General features: G+C 43.5%; 1 protein-coding gene across 1 annotated transcript in view; it reads right to left on the minus strand.

Annotated features, from left to right (window-relative positions):
• The window catches only part of cabcoco1 (ciliary associated calcium binding coiled-coil 1), a 45,272-nt gene that overhangs the window by 19,275 nt on the left and 3,369 nt on the right, over window positions 1–22,628 (minus strand). The window contains exons 3-6 of the mRNA XM_079801325.1: window positions 15,703–15,791; window positions 15,327–15,496; window positions 14,979–15,123; window positions 14,254–14,326 (exon numbers count right to left, since the gene is read on the minus strand). Coding sequence (XP_079657451.1) covers window positions 14,254–14,326; window positions 14,979–15,123; window positions 15,327–15,496; window positions 15,703–15,791 — 477 coding nt within the window. The remainder of the gene's footprint in view (window positions 1–14,253; window positions 14,327–14,978; window positions 15,124–15,326; window positions 15,497–15,702; window positions 15,792–22,628) is intronic.

A 22,628-nucleotide genomic window follows, 5' to 3' on the forward strand; every position in this document is an offset into this window, starting at 1 on the left:
CACAAAGAAAAATCCACAACACAACGAAATCAAGCCACAACACAACGAAAAATCCACAACACAACGAAAAATCCACAACACAACGAAAAATCCACAACACAACGAAATCAAGCCACAACACAACGAAAAATCCACAACACAACGAAATAGCCACAACACAACGGAAATGCTCCCGACCGCTAGGGGACTGTCGGAGTGCGGTAAAGTTAGTTTTCCTTGCCTTGTTCTATATAGATTCGCCAATCTTACAAATATTTAAACACTACGATCAGTTTTAAGTGTGCAGTTGTATATCGACATGAAATATAAATTAAAAATCACTTACGTGCATAATAGCTGCATATTTATACTCGAGAACGCTTTGACCCGCTGCCTCGGCGCTAAGGGAGCGTCTGCCAATTCCACCAAGTTGAAAAATAATTTGTATGAATTAAATTAACTTTTTTTTTAATTTTCAAATTCCAATGTTGTGTTGTGCATTATTAAGTTAATTTTACCGATACAATCAAGCTGTGGAATTTTAACATGTCTGTTTTTAAATGTTAAAAGTAATTTTAATTCATCCAAATTATACGTTTCAACCAATTAGTGGAATTGGCAGACGTTCCCTTAGCGCCGTGGTATCGTGTCAAAGCATTCTCGAGCATAAATATGCAGCTATAATGCATGTAGGTGATTTTAAATTAATATTTCATATAGATAAACAATGGTTAGCCTACATACTGTTAAAACTAATTGTGGTATTGATTTATTTTTAAGATTGCAGACTCTATAGAACAGTGCAAACTTTACAGCGCTCCGAGTGCCCCCGAGTGGTCGGGAGCATTTCCGTTGTGTTGTGGCTATTTCGTTGTGTTGTGGACTTTTCTTTGTGTTGTGGCTTGATTTCGTTGTGTTGTGCACTACTGGGCCACCGTAGAATCTGGAGCTAAAACTGATTTTATTTTACAATGTAAAAAATTAACTCACATAGAAATACGTATAAAGAAGTTGCGCAAAAACTATTTTGGAACAAATATTTGTACGTACTACATTTTTTTTATTGATAAAAGGCTTCAATACACTGAAGACAGTAGGCAGACTTTTGTGAGAAAACAGCTAATTACTTTATTAATAGATAAGATGTGAGTCACTGCACAGTTCACTGATCATACAACATTTTATACTGGGGAATGTGAAAACAATTTACCAAGCTCTGAACATGACTGAACTGGTGTTTGAGACCAAACAAAGCACTCAAATACAGTTGTGCCCCTTGCAGAATCTGTGAAAATGTGAATAATTTTAACAAAATAAGAGGGATCATACAAAATGCATGTTACTTTTTATTTAGTACTGTCCTGAATAAGATATTTTACATAAAATATGTTTACATATAGTCCACAAAACAAAACAATAGCTGAATTTATAAAAAATAACCCCGTTCAAAAGTTTATGAACTCTTGATTCTTAATACTGTGTGTCGTTACCTGGATGATGATTTTTGTTTTGTTTTTTTGAGTCGCTTGTATGTCCTGAGCAGTTAAACTGCCCAATGTTCTTCAGAAAAATCCTCCAGATCCCGAAAATTCTTCAGTTTTCTAGCATCTTTTGCATATTTGAACCCTTTCCAGCAGTGACTGTATGATTTTGAGATCCATCTTTTCATACTGAGAACAATTGAGGGACTCAAACACAACTATTAAAGGGATTGTTCACCCAAAAATGAAAATTTTATGTTTATCTGCTTACCCCCTGGGCATCCAAGATATAGGTGACTTTGTTTCTTCAGAAGAACACAAATTAAGATTTTTAACTCCAACCGTTGCAGTCTGTCAGTCGTATAATGCATGTGAATGGTAACACATGAGAGTATGATAACTATGAGAGTAAAAAAAACATGCACATACAAATCCATATTAAACCCTGCGGCTCGTGACGTAGTTTACGCAAGCGCCAGAAGTGATCTGTCGCGCTAGGCCATATTGTGTACATTGACCTCACTCACCGGATGTGATCGCGGGCTGAAGGCTGTTGGACATAGTGGTGTATTAGAGGTAAAAAATTATTTACTGTAAATACTGTTCGGTTTCTCGCACAAATCGATCATTTTGTGTCTTAAGACATCAATGTGTCATCACGAGCCGCAGGGTTTAATATGGATTTGTATGACCAAGATGGCGTCATACGACCAAGATGGCGGCGCGAGTAGATCGCGAGGCTCAGCGTCTCTCCAGATTCTGCAATTTTGCGGTATTTTTCTTGTTCATCTCGGGTCTGTTCGTACAGAACAGTTGTGCTTTTACATCGTACACCCGTTGTGAGCTTTTGGATATTGGTTTGCGAATTTCCGACAGTTTTATGGACAATCTTCAACTCCTTCCTGAGATCGCTAGGACGCCCGAGGCGATGCGCTCTGCCCGGCCGGGCGGAAGTGCTAGAAGGCGGCGCTGTGATCGTAAACAAAGGCGGGGTAAGCGTGGAGGTCTAAGAGCTAAGCTAAGGCTAACTCCTTACCGGCTCTCTTTACCCAGCATTTTCCTTGCCAATGTACGATCGCTAGTGAACAAAATGGAGGAGATTCGACTCAGCATTACACACAGTAAGAAACTTTTGAACTGTAACGTCCTAATCTTCACTGAAACCTGGTTAAACAGCGGAATACCGGACACCGCTATTGAGCTAGCGGGACGCCACACACTCCGGGCGGATAGAACACTAGATGGCTCCGGGAAGAGCAGAGGGGGTGGATTGTGCATTTATATTAACAAAGCTTGGTGCACAAACTCTGCTATTGTTGGGAGTCATTGTTCAGCTAACCTGGAGTTTCTCATGGTTAAATGTAGACCGTTTTATCTACCGCGGGAGTTCACCTCCACTATTATCACTGCAGCCTATATTCCCCCGGATGCTGATGCCAAGCTTGCTATGAAAGAACTTCACGCAGCCATCAGTAAACAACAGACTGATCACCCGGAAGCTGCGTTTATTGTTGCAGGTGACTTTAATCATTCAAACCTAAAGTCAGTGCTACCCAAGTTTCACCAGCATGTTTCCTGCCACACCAGAGGAAACAAAACCTTAGACCATGTTTACACGAACATGGCTGGCGCTTACGTTGCGACACCCCTCCCCCACCTGGGACAGTCAGACCACCTCTCTTTGTTTCTATCACCCAAATATTCACCCCTCATCAACCGTGTGAAGCCATCAGTAAAGACCATCAAGGTGTGGCCTGCGGGGGCAGACTCCACACTCCAGGAAAGGTTTCTAAACACAGACTGGAGTATGTTTGCTTCTCAAGCCACCAGTGGCGCTCACACGGACATTGACTCATTCACTTCCTCTGTATTGGATCATATCAATACCACCATCGACAGTGTTACAACCCAGAAACAGATCACCACATACCCTAATCAGAAGCCTTGGATGAACAGGGAAGTTCGACTCCTGCTGAAGTCACGCAATACTGCCTTCAGATCAGGTGATGCACAAGCCTACAGTACGTCCAGGGCAAACCTGAAGAGGGGCATCAAAAAGGCCAAGCACTGCTACAAGCTAAAGATAGAGGGTCACTTTTCCAACTCTGACCCTCGACGCATGTGGCAGGGCATTCAGGCTATCAGTGACTACAAACCCACCCACTCCACCCCCGCAGCCACTGATGTCAACTTCCTGAACGAGCTAAATTACTTTTATGCTCGTTTTGAAAGAGACAACAGAGAAACTGCCACCAAGCTCAAACCCTCAGCTGACCACCCACCAATCACACTCTCCTCCACAGATGTCTGCAAGGCACTGAGCCGGATCAGCGCACACAAGGCTGCTGGACCAGACAACATCCCTGGACGTGTGCTCAGGGCATGTGCGGAGCAGCTCGCTGGGGTTTTTACAGACATTTTCAACCTGTCTCTTGCCCAAGCAGCTGTACCAACATGCTTTAAACGCACTTCCATTGTGCCAGTGCCGAAACACTCTAACCCGAGGTGCCCTAATGACTACCGCCCTGTAGCACTCACACCCATCGTCATGAAGTGCTTTGAGCGGCTGGTCCTGGAACACCTAAAAGACTCTCTACCATCCACATTGGACTCACACCAGTTTGCCTACCGCAGCAATAGGAGCACAGAGGATGCCGTTTCCATGGCACTGCACTCTGTGCTCACCCATCTGGACCATAAGAACACGTATGCACGCATGCTGTTTGTTGACTTCAGCTCCGCATTCAACACTGTCATCCCATCCAAGTTAATAGCCAAACTTGGAGACCTGGGCATCAACACTTCAATGTGTAACTGGATTTTGGACTTCCTAACTGACAGACCCCAGAATGTTCGTTCAGGATTCACCTGCTCCACATCCATCACACTCAACACTGGTGTACCACAGGGCTGTGTGCTAAGCCCGTTTCTCTACTCCCTCTTCACCGCCGACTGCAAGCCTGTGTATGGATCTAATTCTATCGTCAAGTTTGCGGACGACACTACGGTGATTGGTCTCATCAGCAACAATGATGAGACTGCCTACAGGGAAGAGATCCAGCACCTGGCCACATGGTGCGCTGATAATAACCTGCTCCTCAACACCACCAAAACGAAGGAGCTCATCGTGGACTTCAGGAAGGAGTCAAGAGGCACACACGACACCATCCACATCAATGGAATGGCTGTTGAGCGTGTCTCCAGTTTCAAGTTCCTGGGGACCCACATCTCGGCGGACATGTCGTGGACGACCAACACCTCCAGCCTGGTCAAGAAGGCTCACCAGCGCCTCTTCTTCCTGAGGACACTGAGGAAGAATCAGCTCTCCTCGGCTATCCTGGTGAACTTCTATCGCTGCGCAATAGAAAGCATCCTGACCAACTGTGTGGCAGTGTGGTATGGGAGCTGCTCTGTTGCGGAGCGCAAGGCACTGCAGCGGGTGGTGAAAACTGCCCAGCGCATCACAGGGACTCCACTGCCTGCCATCGAGCACATCCAGAGGAAACGCTGCCTGCATCGAGCTCGCAGCATCCTCAAGGACTCCTCTCACCCAGCCCACAGACTGTTTTCTCTCCTGCCCTCCGGCAGGCGTTTCAGGATCCACCGGACCAGGACCAGCAGACTAAAGAACAGTTTTTTCCCCAGAGCTGTCTCTTTATTGAACTCAAACCCCCGTTGATCCACTTCCCTCATAAACTGATAACTCTCCTACCTCACATCTTCCTTCACTTTGTTATTTGCACTACCGACTGTTTATCACAGTAACAACTGTTTACATATGCATCTTGCACTGCCATATCTTAACTGGATTATGCTCATTTGCACTGCCGACTGTATTTATAGTACCAATGTTTACATTTGCATTTTGCACTGTACTTCTAAATGTAATATGCAACCACTTTCCACTGCACTTTACACTTTTTTTTCCGGATAGCTCTGTCCATAATTTATTGCACTACCCTAATCCACTGCTATTCCTCATATTAGCCTAACATATTATTGTATACCTCTATCTGTAAAATTCTGTTTATAGTAATAGCCATCTGTATATTGTATTCATAGTACATATTCACCTGTAAATTCTGTTTATAGTAATAGCCATCTGTATATTTATTCACTGTACATATTCACCTGTAAATTCAGTTCTGTTTATAGTAATAACGTCTCTCTATTTATACATATTTATACATATTCAGTACATATCCATGTCCTGCACTTATGCATCCATTGTATATCCTGCACTTGCTGCTATTGCACTTCTGGTTAGACCTAAACTGCATTTCGTTGCCTTGTACTTGTACTTGTGTAATGACAATAAAGTTGAATCTAATCTAATCTAATCTATGTGCATGTTTTTCTTTTTACTCTCATAGTTATCATACTCTTATGTGTTACCATACACATGCATTATACGACTGACAGACTGAAACGGTTGGAGTTAAAAATCTTAATTTGTGTTCTACTGAAAAAACAAAGTCCCCTATATCTTGGATTCCCTGGGGGTAAGCAGATAAACATAAAATTTTCATTTTGGGGTGAACTATACCTTTAAAAAAGGGTTCAAAACCAGCTCCAGAAGGAAACAAAATGCATTAATTTGAAGATCAAGGTAAATTTTACTTATTTTGTCTTCCGGGAAACATGTAAGTATCTTCTGTTGCTTCTGAAGGGCAGTACTAAATGAAAATAATTGATATTTAAACAAAATAAGAAAAAATTGGACATCTTGTTTTATGATCCCTCTTATTTTGTTAAAATTATTCACAGATTCTGCAAGGGGTTCACAAACTTTCAACAACAACTGTATGTTGATTTCGCATCACTGTCGTGTTGAAGCAAAGTTTTTTGTGGCCTAAAAAAACTTTCAAACTAAAAATGTGTAGCGCCTAAGTGATATGAAGCCTTTTATTTTCAATAAAAAATTGTGATTTTAGACGACGAGCGACAACATAATGCTGTTGGACGGTGATTCATCTGATACAGTTGGATCAGTAGGAATGCCAATTAGCAACCAACAGCACAGAGACTCCTGTGATTTAATTGCTGTCATTATGAACGAGGCTTCAGTTTCTATTCTGTGAGCAGCTGTAATCCAGTGTGACTGATAACAATTTGATTTGCAATTTGATTATCAAATGAAAGAAACATGAAAGGTCAACCTCTGTTTTTATGGCTTTCTGACTCTCTTTAATAAGTATCACATAACCACTTCGTGACTTTTGACAAGTTTGGGCCACTTTGCAGCATTTTGTCTGTAAAAATATATGAAAGCAGATTTTTTTTTAAATAAGAGACGTCTAATGATTGAAGGAATACTCTAGTTCAACTAAAAATGAAAAATATATTGTTATTGTCATGCTGCACTATGTAGTGTAATACACAAAAGATTGAGATGTCTGCAGTGACACTTTTTCAAAGAATTTATTTAGTTAAAAATAATAACATGGTGTTGAAAAGCAATTACACTAGAATACAAATGTTTTTGTGATTAATAAAGGTTTGGGGCTTGCCGTATTAATTCGAAGAGGAGGGGGACCTTGGAGAAAAAGGTTGAGAACCACTAGTCTAGGGCAAGTAGGGATAGTATAGGGATCTAATGATTCACTCCAAGCCGGTTGAAAAATCGATAAAAATATGTGACAATTCAAGTCGATTGCAATGTTTAACGAATCACAATACATGTTTTAAACAGCAGTGGCATTTAGGCCATGTGTCCAAAGTGTTTTTTCATGCGTCAGCCTAGGGCTGTAATAATTTGACCAAAAATAAAAAATCTTGAATAAATAAACATTTTACCTCGATTACGATTAATGAACGAATATTTTGCTCTTTTTTTTTGTTTTGTTTTTGCTTTCCTTTTTTTACCCTCATAGTTCACTGATAAGGTTTGTACTGTAAATATTTTCTTCTAATGAAAAAGTGCATTTCTTTGTGATTTTAAAATACTTGAAGGAAACTTGAAATTCACTTTCAGCAGTTATTGTCTATGGGGCAGATTTCAGTTTGTTGTACATCAGATACAGATGAATTAGCACAGTAGGCCTACATTAGATTTATTTGAATGCATTAACGAGAGAGTGATTGTGTGTGTGAATTAGTCATACGGTCTCTATTAATTATGAAGCTGTGGTTTACTTCAAAGGTATTAAAATATGCGCTATAACAGTTGAGTTTATAAGCTACTATAGTGATAAATCACAGGGCATCGTTGACAATGAGTTTCTGTGCTCCTCTGTGTGCGACCTTCACGTGATGTGCGAGCTACTGTCTGTTAGTGTTCGTGTGTCACAATATATCAAGCATTAGTTCAACATAATATACATCTGATGGACTAAAAACGCTTCAATGTTCAAACTGGCAGGCACACAACTGACAAAGCTTTGTGAGGATGCAAGTGAACGTGATCTGGCTTCAGGACGCGTGTGTTGTCAGAGACCCGACACGGCTCAGTTCTCTGTGTCACAGAAAAAAGCTCATGAGCCTTGAACGGAGATGTTTTCCAGAACGTTGTTCTTGAATAGTGCACAATCGCTTTAATGTTCAAACTGGCAAGCCTTTAAACTCATTTAATTGACAAACTTAATGAGGACGCAAGTGAAAGTGATCTGGCTTCGGGGCTTGCGCGCGCCGTCTCTGTGTGTGTATCAGCGCATATAAGAACGGCGATTAACTTACCTGTATAAACTGTGTAAAACATGCAATTACCATAGTAATTCTGAGCATCTATAAACAAAGATAACTGCTCCTGCATCTTTCCGTGTGCCTGCAAACTGCACTTGATGTGACTGACGGGGCGGAGTCACGTGACTAAAACCGCCGAGAATTACGTCGGTTAGAGCTTCTAAATTTCGGTTTCGATTAGTTTTTGATTAATCGTCCAGCCCTAAATCTGACGCATTTTTCTAAATGTTTTCAATAGGAGCGCCACGTTTTTATTCACACTCACTGAGCACTCAGCGTTTTTTACTGGTTGCCGAGAGCTGAAGAATGTTCAACTTTGAGTAAAATGCAGTGCTCATCACTGTCACTTTATACCCAGCTGTCCAATCACAGTGGAGGAGAGGCGGGACAAAATAATTTAAAACAAGAGCCAGAGCAAATACTTAACATTGTATCGCCATTTTTATATAGAAACAATACAGAAACAAACTATCTGTGAAATGAGATACTAGTAACACTTCCGCGGATATTCCGTATCATAGTCAAAAATCTCTAAACATTTACTTAGGTCTGTTGTGAATATGTACACAAAAAAGACAAACAACTGACTGAGCAATTATTAGATGGAACCAAAAGCAATGGTTTAGGATATTTCACACTATGAATTCAGTGATATCACCAGTCTGTAATCGTTGTCGTTTCTGCTTCTTCTTCTTCGCCTGTTTTAATCAAGAGATGCTGTACTCGTTCAGGAGATGTGTAATAGCACCCCCTACCGTATAACATGGAAAGTGGAAAATATCGTAGAGATAACAAAAGACAGAAAAAAAAAAATCACTCACGACTCTTGACGGAATAACTTTTAATAAGGGTTCATCTATATGCAGTGATATATAATTTAATGCAGACTATGCAGTTATATTTTACATTTGATTACTATTTGTGTACCTGAAAATCTAGTTTAGACCTATATTAGCCTACATCATTTGTATGTTTGTTCTGCTGTATTGATTTGTGCTGTTGCTCGTAATTTGATTATTTGTTCTTATTTTATTACTGATTGTAATATTACTGATTATTACTGATTACAATATTTAAAGTATACATTAGTTAGGCTAGTAGTTTTTGGAGTCATAATCTTATTTATTAAGGTTACATGGATCAAAAACAACAAAAATAATACTGGGCTTATTTTATTTTATTTATTACTTTTTTTTTTTGTAGTGGGGCCAGTGAAAATTTTGGCAGGGCAAGTAGTAAAAAATCCTTATATAAAAAATAAAAAAACTACGGACGCGTGAGCTCCATGTAGAATGGAAAAGGTGACAATACTAAACAGACAAAATTAGGTTTTTTTCTCTTAAAAACAACACAATCCGGAGAAACAACTCAAGCAAAGCCTCCTTGGTTGTGTTGTAAATAGTTGTGTGATGAATAAATGTTGTTTTATATTTATTTACCAAATGTGCACTCTTGTCATTTCAGCTCACTGTAGAAATGCACCAATAACATCCGCCTACTGCGTGCCGCGTCTGACAACACCACGTATCCGTAACACGCCCGCTCCTCGACACTAGTAGTTTCGGGAGGTCTACCACCCCCCTGGAAGGGAAAACACTGATATGAGACAAATGTGTTAAAACCAACAAAATATCAGCGTCTAATGATGTTAGAGTTTCCTGTTTCATGTTAGAGTTTCACAACCTAAAACTAATAAAATATCAACGTCTAATGATGTTAGAATCTGACGTCAATATGATGTTGGCTTGAGACGTTGGCTTAACGTTAGATTTTGGTTAGTTAATACCACAACCTAAAACCAACAAAGGATCAACATCTAATGATGTTTGAATCTGATGTCAATATGATGTTGGCTTGAGACGTCGGCTCGATGTTGGATTTTGGTTACTTTACAACACAACCTAAAAACAACTAAATATCAACAACAGCTGACGTTGGTATTGGACGTCAAATTAACGTTGGTATTAGACGTTGAGCTGACATTGAATTTTGGTCACCTGACGTCACAACCAAAATGTAACCAAATATCAACGTCTTATGATGTTGTGTGCCTGCTGGGTTCAGCAGAGCGCCTAGCATTTCATAGCTGGCTAAAACACTTTGGTCAACACACGGCCTTACTGTTTACTGTGACCTCGCTTTACAGGCACAATAGCAACAAGCAAGTTGTAGCTAGCGTTAGGGATGGTACGCGCTAGAGCCCTGCGCGGGACTGTTTTCTTCATCCCGCTCCCGCCCGCACCCGCCGAATTTCTGACCATTACCGCCCGCTCCCGCAACGTATGTGTTACACTCCCGCCCGCTCCCGCAATATGTATGTCCACTCCCGCCCGCACCCGCAAAGCTCTGAGAATTTATTCCCGCACAATAATAGAGATGCATTGATTTTGTGTCTTCTCCCGTCCCGCAGGGGGAAAAAAACACGTATTTGTATTGATATTATTAAAGAGATTCGTGGGGTTGTTTGTTTCGTTTCCCTGGCCTGCATGTAAAAAAAAAAAAAAGACAAATACATTCAAATATAATTTCGTTTTTATCAAAAACTTTGCACATAAAAATAGACTGCTTTGCAAAACAGAAAACCAGATTGAGAAACAAAAAACAGATCCCAATTCCGTCGAACGTGACCGACTGAAAGGAAACCTGAGAAAACATGCTTCAACAGAACGTAATGTGAACACAAAATAGCAAACGGACATTTAGAAACAATCCATTTCCACTCACTAAACTTCTATGTATTGTTTGTCAAAAACACCAAACAGTCATTTTGGTGTTCCTTGCTTAGCTTTTGTGCTGTAAATACCTCGTTTGAGGTTCTTTTCTACATCATCTATTGACATCTTCTCCATCATGTCGTTAGGCAACCTCCCTATCCCGCCGATTCCCGCAGTGTTTTTTTTAGCCGCCCATTCCCGCCCGCAGCAAAATTCAAACCGCCCGCTCCCGCGAGATTTACGTTGGGTCCCGCGGGACCCGGCGGGACTCAATCCCAATGCAGCCCTCTAGTACGCGCACACTTGCGCAAAGCAGAGCGAGCGTTTTCAGTTCATCCCTATGGACATTGAGCTTGTGAGCGCGCGTGAGCGTCAAGCTCAACTTCCATAGGAATGAATTGAAGACGCTCGCTCTGCTCCGCGCCAGTGTGCATGCACTGTCAAACAGTAGCAAACATGGCGACGACAAGTGCGTAGATCTTGACTCATTCTAATCGGTGTGGCGGCATTTTGACTTTCCAAATACTAATAATCACCACAGTGAGAAACTCCAGTCACTTCCATCTGCATGTAAAAATATATTAATAGGCTAAACCACAATGACCGGCGGATTTGCAGCCCCACTCGTGGCGAAAGAGTGCAAGAGCCATGGAGATCACAAAGGTGCATCTGTGTTTTCAAAGATATGAGGCTGTTTTATGCAGCAGGCTCTGCATCAAGAGAAAGACAAGTGCAAGGATTTATTCCACAGACTGTAGGAGCTGTGCTGTTGCAGAACCAGGTGTATTTATTTTACAATCGCTTTCTCTAAATGTGCACATAATTTGCTGATTATTATGGCATATTTTTTCAAAATGTGTTGTTTTTCTAACTCTAGCAAGTGTAATGATTATAAGTTATAAGAAATATTAAACTCTTGCCTTCATAACAATGTGAAACCCCTGTCACTGTTATGCACTCATTTGAATTAGTCTTTTTATTTCTGCTATTCCTCTGTGCAGAATGAGGGTGAAGAAGGGGACAGTGTCCACCCCCTGCAACAGACAGACTGAGCTGAAACAACCACCTCCTAAAAAAACACCATCTCCTTGGAGGGACTTTTTTGGAATTTGTTTTAAAATGTCAGTGTAGTGTTAGTATTTGACAAAACATATTTAAATTTTATAAAGAGATGTGCAGCATTTTGTCTTAGAAATAAAAAGGACACAATTTGTCTTAAATCACCTTTTTGTTAAAAAAATCGTGAGAAAATCATATTGTGAAACCAGTATCGTGAGTTGAGTGAATCGTTACATCCCTACTGGATAGGCAAATTTTAAACTCCTGCCAGGTAAGATTGTCCACATCAGGCAAGTCCACTGGTTCATAATAATTAGCTCCTATACAGAAAATCGATTCAATGATGCATTGTTCAGACCGCAGCGTTGGGCCAACAAACAGAACTGAGCAGAATACTTAATTAAAGGATAATTCTCACAGGCAAAGGGCATGAAGGCGGCTGCAATATGCATTTTTAAATCTTCTGTCATACTGTGCTGTGTTGTGTAATCCACGAAAGAGCGAGACGCAGGATGAATGGGATACAGGATTAAAAAAAAAAGTAGAGGAATGTTCAAAATAATGAAAGTGAATAGCAACCAGGGACTGTCATGCTTCGAAAATGACAGAAAGTATCATAAAACTCAGTGGTGTGCGGTGGTGTTTTAAAATTAGGAGGCAAAGTCCTCACATTTTTTTAAATATATATATATATATATATATATATATATATATATATATATATATATATATATATATATATATATATATATATATATATATATATATCAAATGTAAATTTGAATTGACGTGACATAATGCGGTGATATCTAAATGTCTTCCCATTAACAGCATCTTCATTCAGGCCGATTCCAGAACGCGCACGAAAACAAGAGGCGGGATTTATCGCACAAATCAATCATATCCAATCATAACCGATCATATCCAGTCCTAGCGCGATGGAGACATTGCCTCCTCTCACGTGACTTTCCCCCATTCATACTCAATTAACACACACTAAACTCACTGCACGCTTTAGGTTGTCTGTTTTAAGTCAATGGGGACTTCACCTGTGGGTGTCACTGTTGGACACTGTTACTTTATAAAAACGAGAGAATTTTACACTGTTTACACAGGTGCACCGTGTACATTTTAGCGGCATCTAGTGGTGAGGTTGGGAAATGCAACCGTCCACCGCTCACCCCTCCCTTTCGAAGCACAGAGAAGCTATGGTGGCCGACACAGGACAAAAATGTCATCGTCTGAGACAGCAGAGAGTAGCTAGCGCTCTGTAGAGCAGTTTGTCCGTTTAGGGCTACTGTAGAAACATGGCGTCGCAAAATGGCGACTTCACTGTAAGGGGAACCGTGGTGTCTGTAGACAGAAATGGCTAATTCTAAGGTAATAAAAACATATCGGTTCATTATGTAAGGTCTTTATACACCACTGAAAACATAGTTATGTATATTATATTGCATTTCTGTCAATAGATCCTCATAAATATTACACACTGTGTCACATTTTGTAATATTTGCGATGTTTTATTATTGTAATATTCATTATTTTCTCATCCAGACACTGCCTCCATTGCCTACTCGGAGGATACGCCCCTGATAAAACTATCATAAAATAGTCCATACAACTTGTGCGATATATATTCCAAGCTCTGTGCAAGGAAAAGGCGAAATTTACGTTTATGTTTACATGTATGCATTTATCCAAAGCGACTTACAACACAGGAATAGTTTACTGAAAGTCCCACTGAACATTCACTTGTTCTGTAGCTATCAGGGGGAAAGGAGAGGAAGTAGGGAGAGGGGGGGCTCATATGGGCAAGGAAAGAAGTTTGGGCAAGTTTGCAGAGAAGGTTCTGTGTCCTATATGCTCTTTCTTTAAGATCTTCTCACCAGATTAGTGGGTTTATTGTTTTAGTGTATAAATGCTGTCTTGTGAAAATTCTTATGTTATCAGGAAATTCAGCCTTACTCTTAAATGTTTCCCACAATGGAAGATAACGGGCTGGATGAGACATGTATGGACATGAACAGTACCCTGTATCAAAAAAGTAGTTAAAAACAACTTGAGCGACACATTCCAAGCCTTGTGCGAGGAACAGATAAAATTTAAGTTTACATTTACATTTATGCATTTAGCAGATGCTTTTATCCAAAGCGACATTTTAACATTTACTGAAAATCCCACTGAACGTTCCCTTCTGCCGTGGCTATCAAATCTCACTTGAATATGCACAATGACATCCCTGACACAAAAGTTGGTGTAACCCATTGACACATTTAGAATAGCAATGACATATGAGTGAGTGAATAATGAACTTTTAAATGATTTTACATATATCTTACCTCTATTTTCAGGAGTTGCTCCTCTCTTCTATGATTGAACAGTAATTCATATAGTCGGTAGTGCTGGAAAAAACTGTTTGAGGTATACACATAGAGAAGCGTGCATGAGAAGACATATGCATATTGACACAACTGTTGACAATATTCAAACCCTTGATGTGCCAGCAGTTTGTAATGATGCAATGCTTAGGTGTTTGACAATAATCCCAACTCGTATTGCCATGATTATGTCTCGAATTGCAACACTGCATTAAAATTCAGATGATGTACCGGTACTATGAATAATAACTCTTTTAAAAACAGAAAAACATTTATATTTTAAATGAACAGGTAAGCAGAGAAATCGATCGTGCTCAGCTATAATACACATATTGCATGTCATTTTTCAGCACTGTGATTCAGTGTTTCTTCCATTGCACTTTTTGCTTTCTAAAAGACAGATGATATCCTTGCAGCTCGTTATTCACCACTGTAGTCTGCATGCTTCACAATCCGTTGCTGTATGAATTATGCATAGCATTAATTATGAAGGCCATAAAAGGAATCTAGTTTGCTTGTTGCCGGCTGTCTAATGGCAAAGCAGCATCTCGCATTAATTAATAATCTGCGACGGATTGAGAATGACCTAATCCATATTCAACAATTAAACACGTGCACTTAAACATAATCATAGTGTATTTAGGAGGAGTGTAATTAAAGGATGGATGTGACATTGTGAGACAAACCTGGTCTTGAAGTAATCTGTGATGGCTTGTATTTGATCTGTGTTGAACAAAAAACTGGCTTTAGCTTCGGTTGATGGGGACTTTCTAGTGGCAAGCACTGTTTGGGTGAATGCCTTGAAATTATCAGTAAACGATGCCTGTTTGTCTGGAATAAAATACAACAGGCATTGTGTTTATTTGCACACACTCTCTATAATAGTTATGTAAATGTAAGGTAAAAGATCTATGCTTTGTGAATTCACATCATGTTCTCATTCAGAGCTGATTTTTTTTAAATATAGTAGACCTAAAGCAACAATCGCTGTTGAATTTCAAACTAAAAACATTATTTCAGAGAACGCCACTTACTTTTTATGCCATCAAGTAGCTGTTGCAAAAGTGCCATGATAAATGAGATTTGCTGAGGAGTGAAGTTCATCTCTTTGGCCCACCAAAATCCATTGACAAAATATTCCAACAGTGCAGCTTCTTTCAAACATGTTTGGTGCTTTTTGAAATTCAGGATATCCTCAAACTGTCTAAAAACAGTTACAATATATAAATATATATAACAATATGTAAAAAGACAATACAATATATCATGAAAGTCATCATATATGGAAGTTAGATACAAAAATATATTTACTTTTTACTAACTACAGTAACAAATGATGATGTTGTCGCTCAAAAGAGCTGTGACACACTTGCATATGCTTCATTTTTGTGATAATTACAGTACACTTACAACTGCAGTTGGTCCACAGGCAGGTTGAGGAGGATATTTATTTGGTCATGCTTTAGAGGTTCCCACTGAGGAAAAGATATCTTCATGCCCTAGAATATGAGATAATAGGCTACTATTAATAGAAAATACACTTCATTACAATTAAAAAGAAACAGCTTACCCTTATAATAAATTTCACCAGGATCAGAAAATGTACCACGCCATGAGTTATCAGGGTTCCCACTCTTTTTCAGTGATCATTTTCCAGGACATTTTCAATTTTACTACGGCGGTAAGAAAAGACAAGGATCACGCCCTAAAGTAAAATATTGCTCTCTAAGGGGCTATTTTAACAATCTGAGCGCATGGTCTAAAGGACATGGCACAGGTGCACTTAGTCCGACTCTACTTTTGCCAGTTTCACGACGGGAAAAAACGGTCAGTGCACCAGGCACATGGTCCAAAAGGGTTGTACCTATTCTCTTAAAGGGTTAGTTCACCCAAAAATGAAAATAATGTCATTTATTACTCACCCTCATGCCGTTCCACACCCGTAAGACCTCCGTTCATCTTCGGAACACAAATGAAGATATTTTTGTTGAAATCCGATGGCTCAGTGAGGCCTGCATATCCAGCAATGACATTACTAAAAACCTATTTAAATCAGTTCATGTGAGTGCAGTGGTATAATATTAATATTATAAAGCGAAGAGAATATTTTTTGGTGAGGCAAAAAAAAAACAATATATCGACTTATAGTGATGGCCGATTTCAAAACACTGCTTCATGAAGCTTCGGAGCGTATCGAATCAGCGGTTCGGAGCGCCAAAGTCACGTGATTTCAGCAGTTTGGCGGTTTGATTCAACACACTGATTCATGACGCTCCGAAGCTTCATTAAGCAGTGTTTTAAAATCGGCCATCACTATATAAGTTGTTATTTAGGTTTTTTTGGCGCACCAAAAGTATTCATCGCTTTATAATATTAATATTGAACCACTGTACTCACATGAACTGATTTAAATATGTTTTTAGTACATTAATGGATCTTGAGAGAGGAAATGTCATTGCTGGCTATGCAGGCCTCACTGAGCCATCGGATTTCAACAAAAATATCTTCATTTGTGTTCCGAAGATGAACGGAGGTCTTACGGGTGTGGAACGGCATGAGGGTGAGTAATAAATTACATTATTTTCATTTTTCATGAACTAACCCTTTAATGAGTCATGGGTGTGTTTTGGGTGTAAAGTGCAATAAACCAATCAGAGTCTCATCTCCCATTCCCTTTAAAGCCAGTCGTGCTTGCACAATGGCGGATTCGCTATTTACATGGCACTTAACTCACTTAACACTTTTTTTTTTTTTACCTAATTACATTAAACATTTTGTACTTTCTTACTTGTACCCAAGTAAAACTTTACTTGAATAAAAGTAAGAAAGTACTACATTTTTAATGTAATTAAGTAAATGACATTCAATATTAAACGTAGTGCAGTAAAAAGTACAATATTATGCTTTGGAATGTTGTGAAGTAAAAGTTTTCCAAAGAAAACGATACTCGGTTACTTAACGTAACCTCGGTTCTCTCTAGAGAGGGAACGAGTATTGCGTAAGTTCCTTACGCATCGGGAAAGTTTTCTTTCTTCGAGATTACTGAAAAACCCAAAATTATCCTTAATTTTGTAATATTGTGAACGCAGTGCGGCAGCCTGCGTTCCATAGCAGGCTATTCCAGCGTGCTATTGGCTGCTCTGCTGGCAACTGCAGCAGCCTATCGGTGAGCCCGTGTGACGTGGCGACCAATGAGGGCGCTTCGCGCCCACCTGGCTTCATTTGCCTACAGGTGGGGCGTGGCCACGTGTATATAAGCGGGGCTCACGGGCTGCATATTCGGTTTTCGTAGTTCTGAAGCGTAAAAGCCCGCAGGGCGCACGGCAAGGAACGCAATACTCGTTCCCTCTCTAGAGAGAACCGAGGTTACGTTAAGTAACCGAGTATCGTTCTCTTACGAGAGGTTCTCTCGTATTGCGTAAGTTCCTTACGCATCGGGAACATATTGTCAACGCCGTGCGCGCCTCGCATACCGCACATGTTTCCCGGGGAACCGGGGAAAAAAACACTGCTCGGGCAGGGTGGCCGGTAAGGAAACGGGCCACCGTATATACGGATACTTCATTTGAACTGACGGGTGGTTACGACGGGTGGTTACAACACCCTGTCCCATGAATGAGGGAACGGCACCTGCCGGCCTCCTTCAAATTCACCACACCTTGTCTCATGAATGAGGGAACGGCAACGCCGGTCGCCTTCAAATTCACAATATCTTGTTATATGAGTGAGGTAACGGCACCGCCGGTCACCTTCAAACTCACAACAGCTTGTCTCGTAAATGAGGGAACGGCACCGCCGGTCTCCTTCAAATTCATATAAGCCTAGTACCGAACTTACTACCAGTATGTGAGCTATGTCTGCGCAGAATCACTGGGCAGAACCAACAGCCCTATTGAACTGATAACACTTTCGCCTGTAAGGCAGGAACTTCCAGATTGTAAAATCTCACGAACGTAGACGGGGAGGCCCAGCCTGCCGCCATACAGATATCGTGGATGGAAATCCCTCTGGCCCAAGCCCACGAAGAGGCCATGCCTCTAGTGGAGTGTGCTCTGACACCTAGCGGGCACTGCAGGTGTTTGGAAGCGTATGCTGTTGCAATCGCGTCCACTATCCACCTGGACACGGTCTGTTTCGAGGAGGCGAGACCTTTAGTGCGCCCACCAAACGAAACAAATAGCTGCTCAGAACGCCTGAAGGCGGCGGAGCGTGTGACATAAACCCTCAATGCCCTGACAGGGCAGAGGACATTGCCACCGTCCCCCTCGTCGGATGCTGGCAGAGCCGAGAGGGAGATAATCTGCGCCCTGAAGGGAGTGCCGATCGCTTTGGGGACATAACCATGCCTCGGTCTGAGAATGACCTTGGAGTCATTAGGACCGAACTCCATACACGTCGGGCTCACTGAGAGCGCGTGTAGATCCCCCACGCGTTTTACTGAAGCCAGAGCTATCAGGAACGCGGTTTTGAGCGAAAGGAACCTCGGTTCCACGGTTTCAAGCGGTTCGAAGGGATGAGCCTTCAAGGCCTCTAGGACCAAGGCCAGATCCCATATAGGAACCGATGGGGGCTGCAGGGGATTCATCCGTCTGGCTCCTCTGAGGAAACGGATGATGAGCTCGTTCCTTCCTAGCGTGCTGCCCAGCGTCGTCTGAGCGAACGCTGTTATAGCCGCTACATACACTTTGAGCGTGGAAGGGGCCCTGCCCAGTTCCAAAAGCTCCTGGAGGAAGGAGAGCACCCGCTGGACCCCACATTGCTGTGGATCCAAACCCTTGGAAACACACCACTCAGTAAACACCGACCACTTAGAACTATATAACCGCCTCGTCGAGGGGGCTCTAGAGTGTGAGATCGTGTTCATAACCCCTTCGGGCAGGTCAACGGATATCCGTTGGTCACCCATACATGCAGAGACCATCGCTCTGGATGGGGATGCCAAACTGACCCTCCGGCTTGAGAGAGGAGGTCTGCTCTCAGCGGAACTGGCCACGGGGGTGAGTGCGACAGCTTCACCAGCTCTGGGTACCAAATCTGGTTCTCCCAGCGCGGCGCTACAAGGAGCACCGGGCGGCGCGTCTCCCTGATTTTCGCTATAACCTGGGGCAATAGGGAAATCGGCGGGAAAGCATACAGCGGGAGGCTGGGCCAAGGCTGGGACAGCGCATCCTCGCTTTTGGATAGAAACTTCGGGCAGCGGGCGTTTTCTCTTGTTGCAAAGAGGTAGAGCTCCGCTCTGCCGAATAGGCGCCATACCAGCTGGACTGTCTGGTTGTGCAAGGACCATTCGCCTGGGAGAATGAGGCCCCTGGACAGCTTGTCCGGGCCCACGTTGAGTTGGCCCGGTACGTGCGCGGCCCTTAGCGAGCACAGCGAGCTGTGTGCCCACGTGAGCAGGCGCTCTGTCAGATTGCCCAGACAACTGGATCTGACACTGCTCTGCCGGTTCACGTAGGATACCACCGTGGTATTGTCCGACCGGACCAATACGTGGTGGCCTCGTATAAGAGGGAGAAACTGCTTGAGCGCGTTCTCTACCGCTATCATCTCCAAACAGTTTATGTGTAGGAGTTTTTCCCGGCTCGACCAGAGGCCGAAAGCCGATTTGCCCTCGAAAACGGCGCCCCAACCCGAGGTGGAGGCGTCCGTCGAGATAACCTTGCGGTGTGATATGGCTCCCATCGTCACTCCCTGCCGGTACCAGTCGGCTACTAACCAGGGCTCCAGAGCTGAAACACAGCTCTGAGTCACTCTGATCCGGAAGCCCCCGGACGCCCAGGCTCTGTGAGGCACTCGAGCGTTTAACCAGCGTTGTGGCGGGCGCATGCGCATTAGGCCCAGCTGGAGCACTGCTGCAGCTGAGGCCATGCGTCCCAGCATCCTCTGAAAAACTTTGAGAGGTGCGATTTTGCCCGGCTGGAAGTACGCAGCCATGCGTCGGACTCGACGCGCGAGTTGGGGTGACAGGCGGGCTGACATTGCCACGGTGTCCAGATTCAAGCCCAGAAATGAGGTTGATTGCGCGGGCACCAATGAGCTCTTGGTCCAATTGACCGTGACCGTCCAAATGGCTGAGCAGCACTGCCCTGTGGGCGAGGAGCTCGGCCTCTGACTGTGCCAGGATGAGCCAATCGTCCAGATAATTCAAAACTCGCATACCCTGTCTTCTCAGGGGAGCGAGGGCCGCGTCCATGCACTTCGTAAATATACGGGGTGCTAGTGACAGGCCGAATGGCAGGACGGTGTATTGATAAGCCTGGCCGTCGAAGGCGAATCGTAAGAATGGCCTGTGACGCGGCGTTATCCTGATTTGAAAGTATGCGTCTTTCAAGTCTAGGGAAATTAGCCAGTCTCTCGGGCGAATATGCGCGAGGATCTGCTTGGTCGTGAGCATCTTGAACGATCTTTTCATAAGAGCTTTGTTCAGACGCCTCAGATCCAGAATCGGTCTGAGCGACCCATCCCTTTTCGGAACGAGAAAGTATCGGCTGTAAAAGCCTGACTCGCTCATAGAATGGGGAACCGGTTCTATAGCCCCTTTGCAAAGCAGTGTGGCTATCTCCGCTCGAAGTAGATGTGCTACTTCCTCGCTCACTCTCGTCTACGTACGCGCACAGAAGCGCGGAGGGCGGCGAGCGAACTGCAGAGTGTAGCCGTGCTTCACTGTTCTCAGCACCCATCCTGATACACCTGGAATGGCTTCCCACGCTCTCGCGTGTGCCACACGGGATAGAACGGCCTCCGGGCTCGGAACGCCGCGCTTCGCGGGTTCGATGGCCTGTATAGGAGGGGCGGGCGCAGTGCGCGCGCTCTCTGTGCTGTGGGCCAGCCAATCGCTCGCGATGGCTGGCCACCCTACACACTGTAACTCTACCGCTTCGAGCGGGGAGTGGCTTGTGTGCGGCCCTACACTCGTCGTTTCGGCCACCCTGGGCGGAGAACAAATGGTGTGTGGCGCGGCGCGTGGCGCCGGGGGCAGAATGTTCGCGAAAATGTGTGAGCGCGTTTGAGCGGGCACAACTCTTACGCGTGGAACATGACCGGTTAAGGGTGGCTGTGTGACAGCGCGTGTGGTGATTAGGCGTGGGCGCAAATAAGCGGACACGTGACCTAACTTTGGCACTCGAGCGGCCAGTGGCCGCTTTATGTGAGTGAGAGACACGGGATTTGTGGTGCTTGGGTGCAGGGGTGAACACAGACAAGTGGGCACGTTTACTGCATTTGAAACACATACGGCGTGAGCCGTGCAACCAGGAAAAATGCAACTTTGTGAATTCTCTGGTTCGCCGTAAAAACGGCGTTTGTAGACAGACGAGAGGGCAGTTTTGCCGGCTCGTTGGCTGCGTGAGAGCCATCTGCAGCAGCCACAGGAGTGGGGGCTGACAGGAAGAAGAGTTTTGACGGTGGTCCGGCCACGGCGGGACTTAACCGTCGCTTCCCCCCTCTGCTAGGAGGACTTTGGAGGGGCTTCAGTTGGAAACAGGCGAGCGGGCGAGTTCGCCGGCTCGTTGGCTGCGTGGAAAACATCTGCACTAGCCACAGGAGTGGGGACTGACAGGAAAACAGAGTTTTAACGGTGGTCCGGCCGCAGCGGGACTTAACCGTCTTTTCTCTCCTTATGTATAGACGCCCAAAAATACTCGAGCACCACGTGGTGCGAGTTAGCTTTCTGTATGTAAGAAAAGCTGGCCGCGAGCCCGGGGAAGCGGACAGTAAAACATTTTTATCTGCCGCGAGAGCTGGGCTCGAACTCGGGTCTCTGGCGTTTCTGCCGCTGATTTTGCCACTGTGCTACCGGGAGGGACACATTAGCATTCAGTTAGCGCGAGCATATGGCAGTACGTCCTCGTGCTTGTTGGCAGTCGTGCGTGCATAAAAGACAGGCTCGTTACTGCAATAGTAATATTTCCAGCCGCCTGAACTGGAGAGGGGGCTGAGAAATGTTAGAGAATGGCGGTTCGTCCGGCCACAGCGGGACGAAAACACCCTCTGTTAATTTCCCGGTGAGTGCGGCGCGCGCTGAACGTGCTCGTGACCGTGCGCACTCTCATTCCTTGTGAACGGCGCAATCTGCGCGGTCCAACAGGGGGAAGTGCGGGTTCGTTGGAGAGCATATGTCAGCGTCATGTCTCATGACGGCGTTTGTTTGCTGGCGTGCGTGTCTTAACAGGCTCGTGTACAGCAATATGAACAATTCCAGTCGCCTGAACTCATGAGGGGACTGAGAAATGTGCGCGAGGGTGGAACAGCTCTCTTGTAACGTAAAGAGAGCTGCAGGACCGTCCGTTTCTGCCATCCCTTGTAAGCGGCTCATTAGCGCGGCATGAACAGAGGGG

The sequence above is a fragment of the Gobio gobio genome, assembly GCF_949357685.1.
Source record: "Gobio gobio genome assembly, chromosome: 20".
In the NCBI taxonomy this organism is placed as follows: Eukaryota; Metazoa; Chordata; class Actinopteri; order Cypriniformes; family Gobionidae; genus Gobio; species Gobio gobio.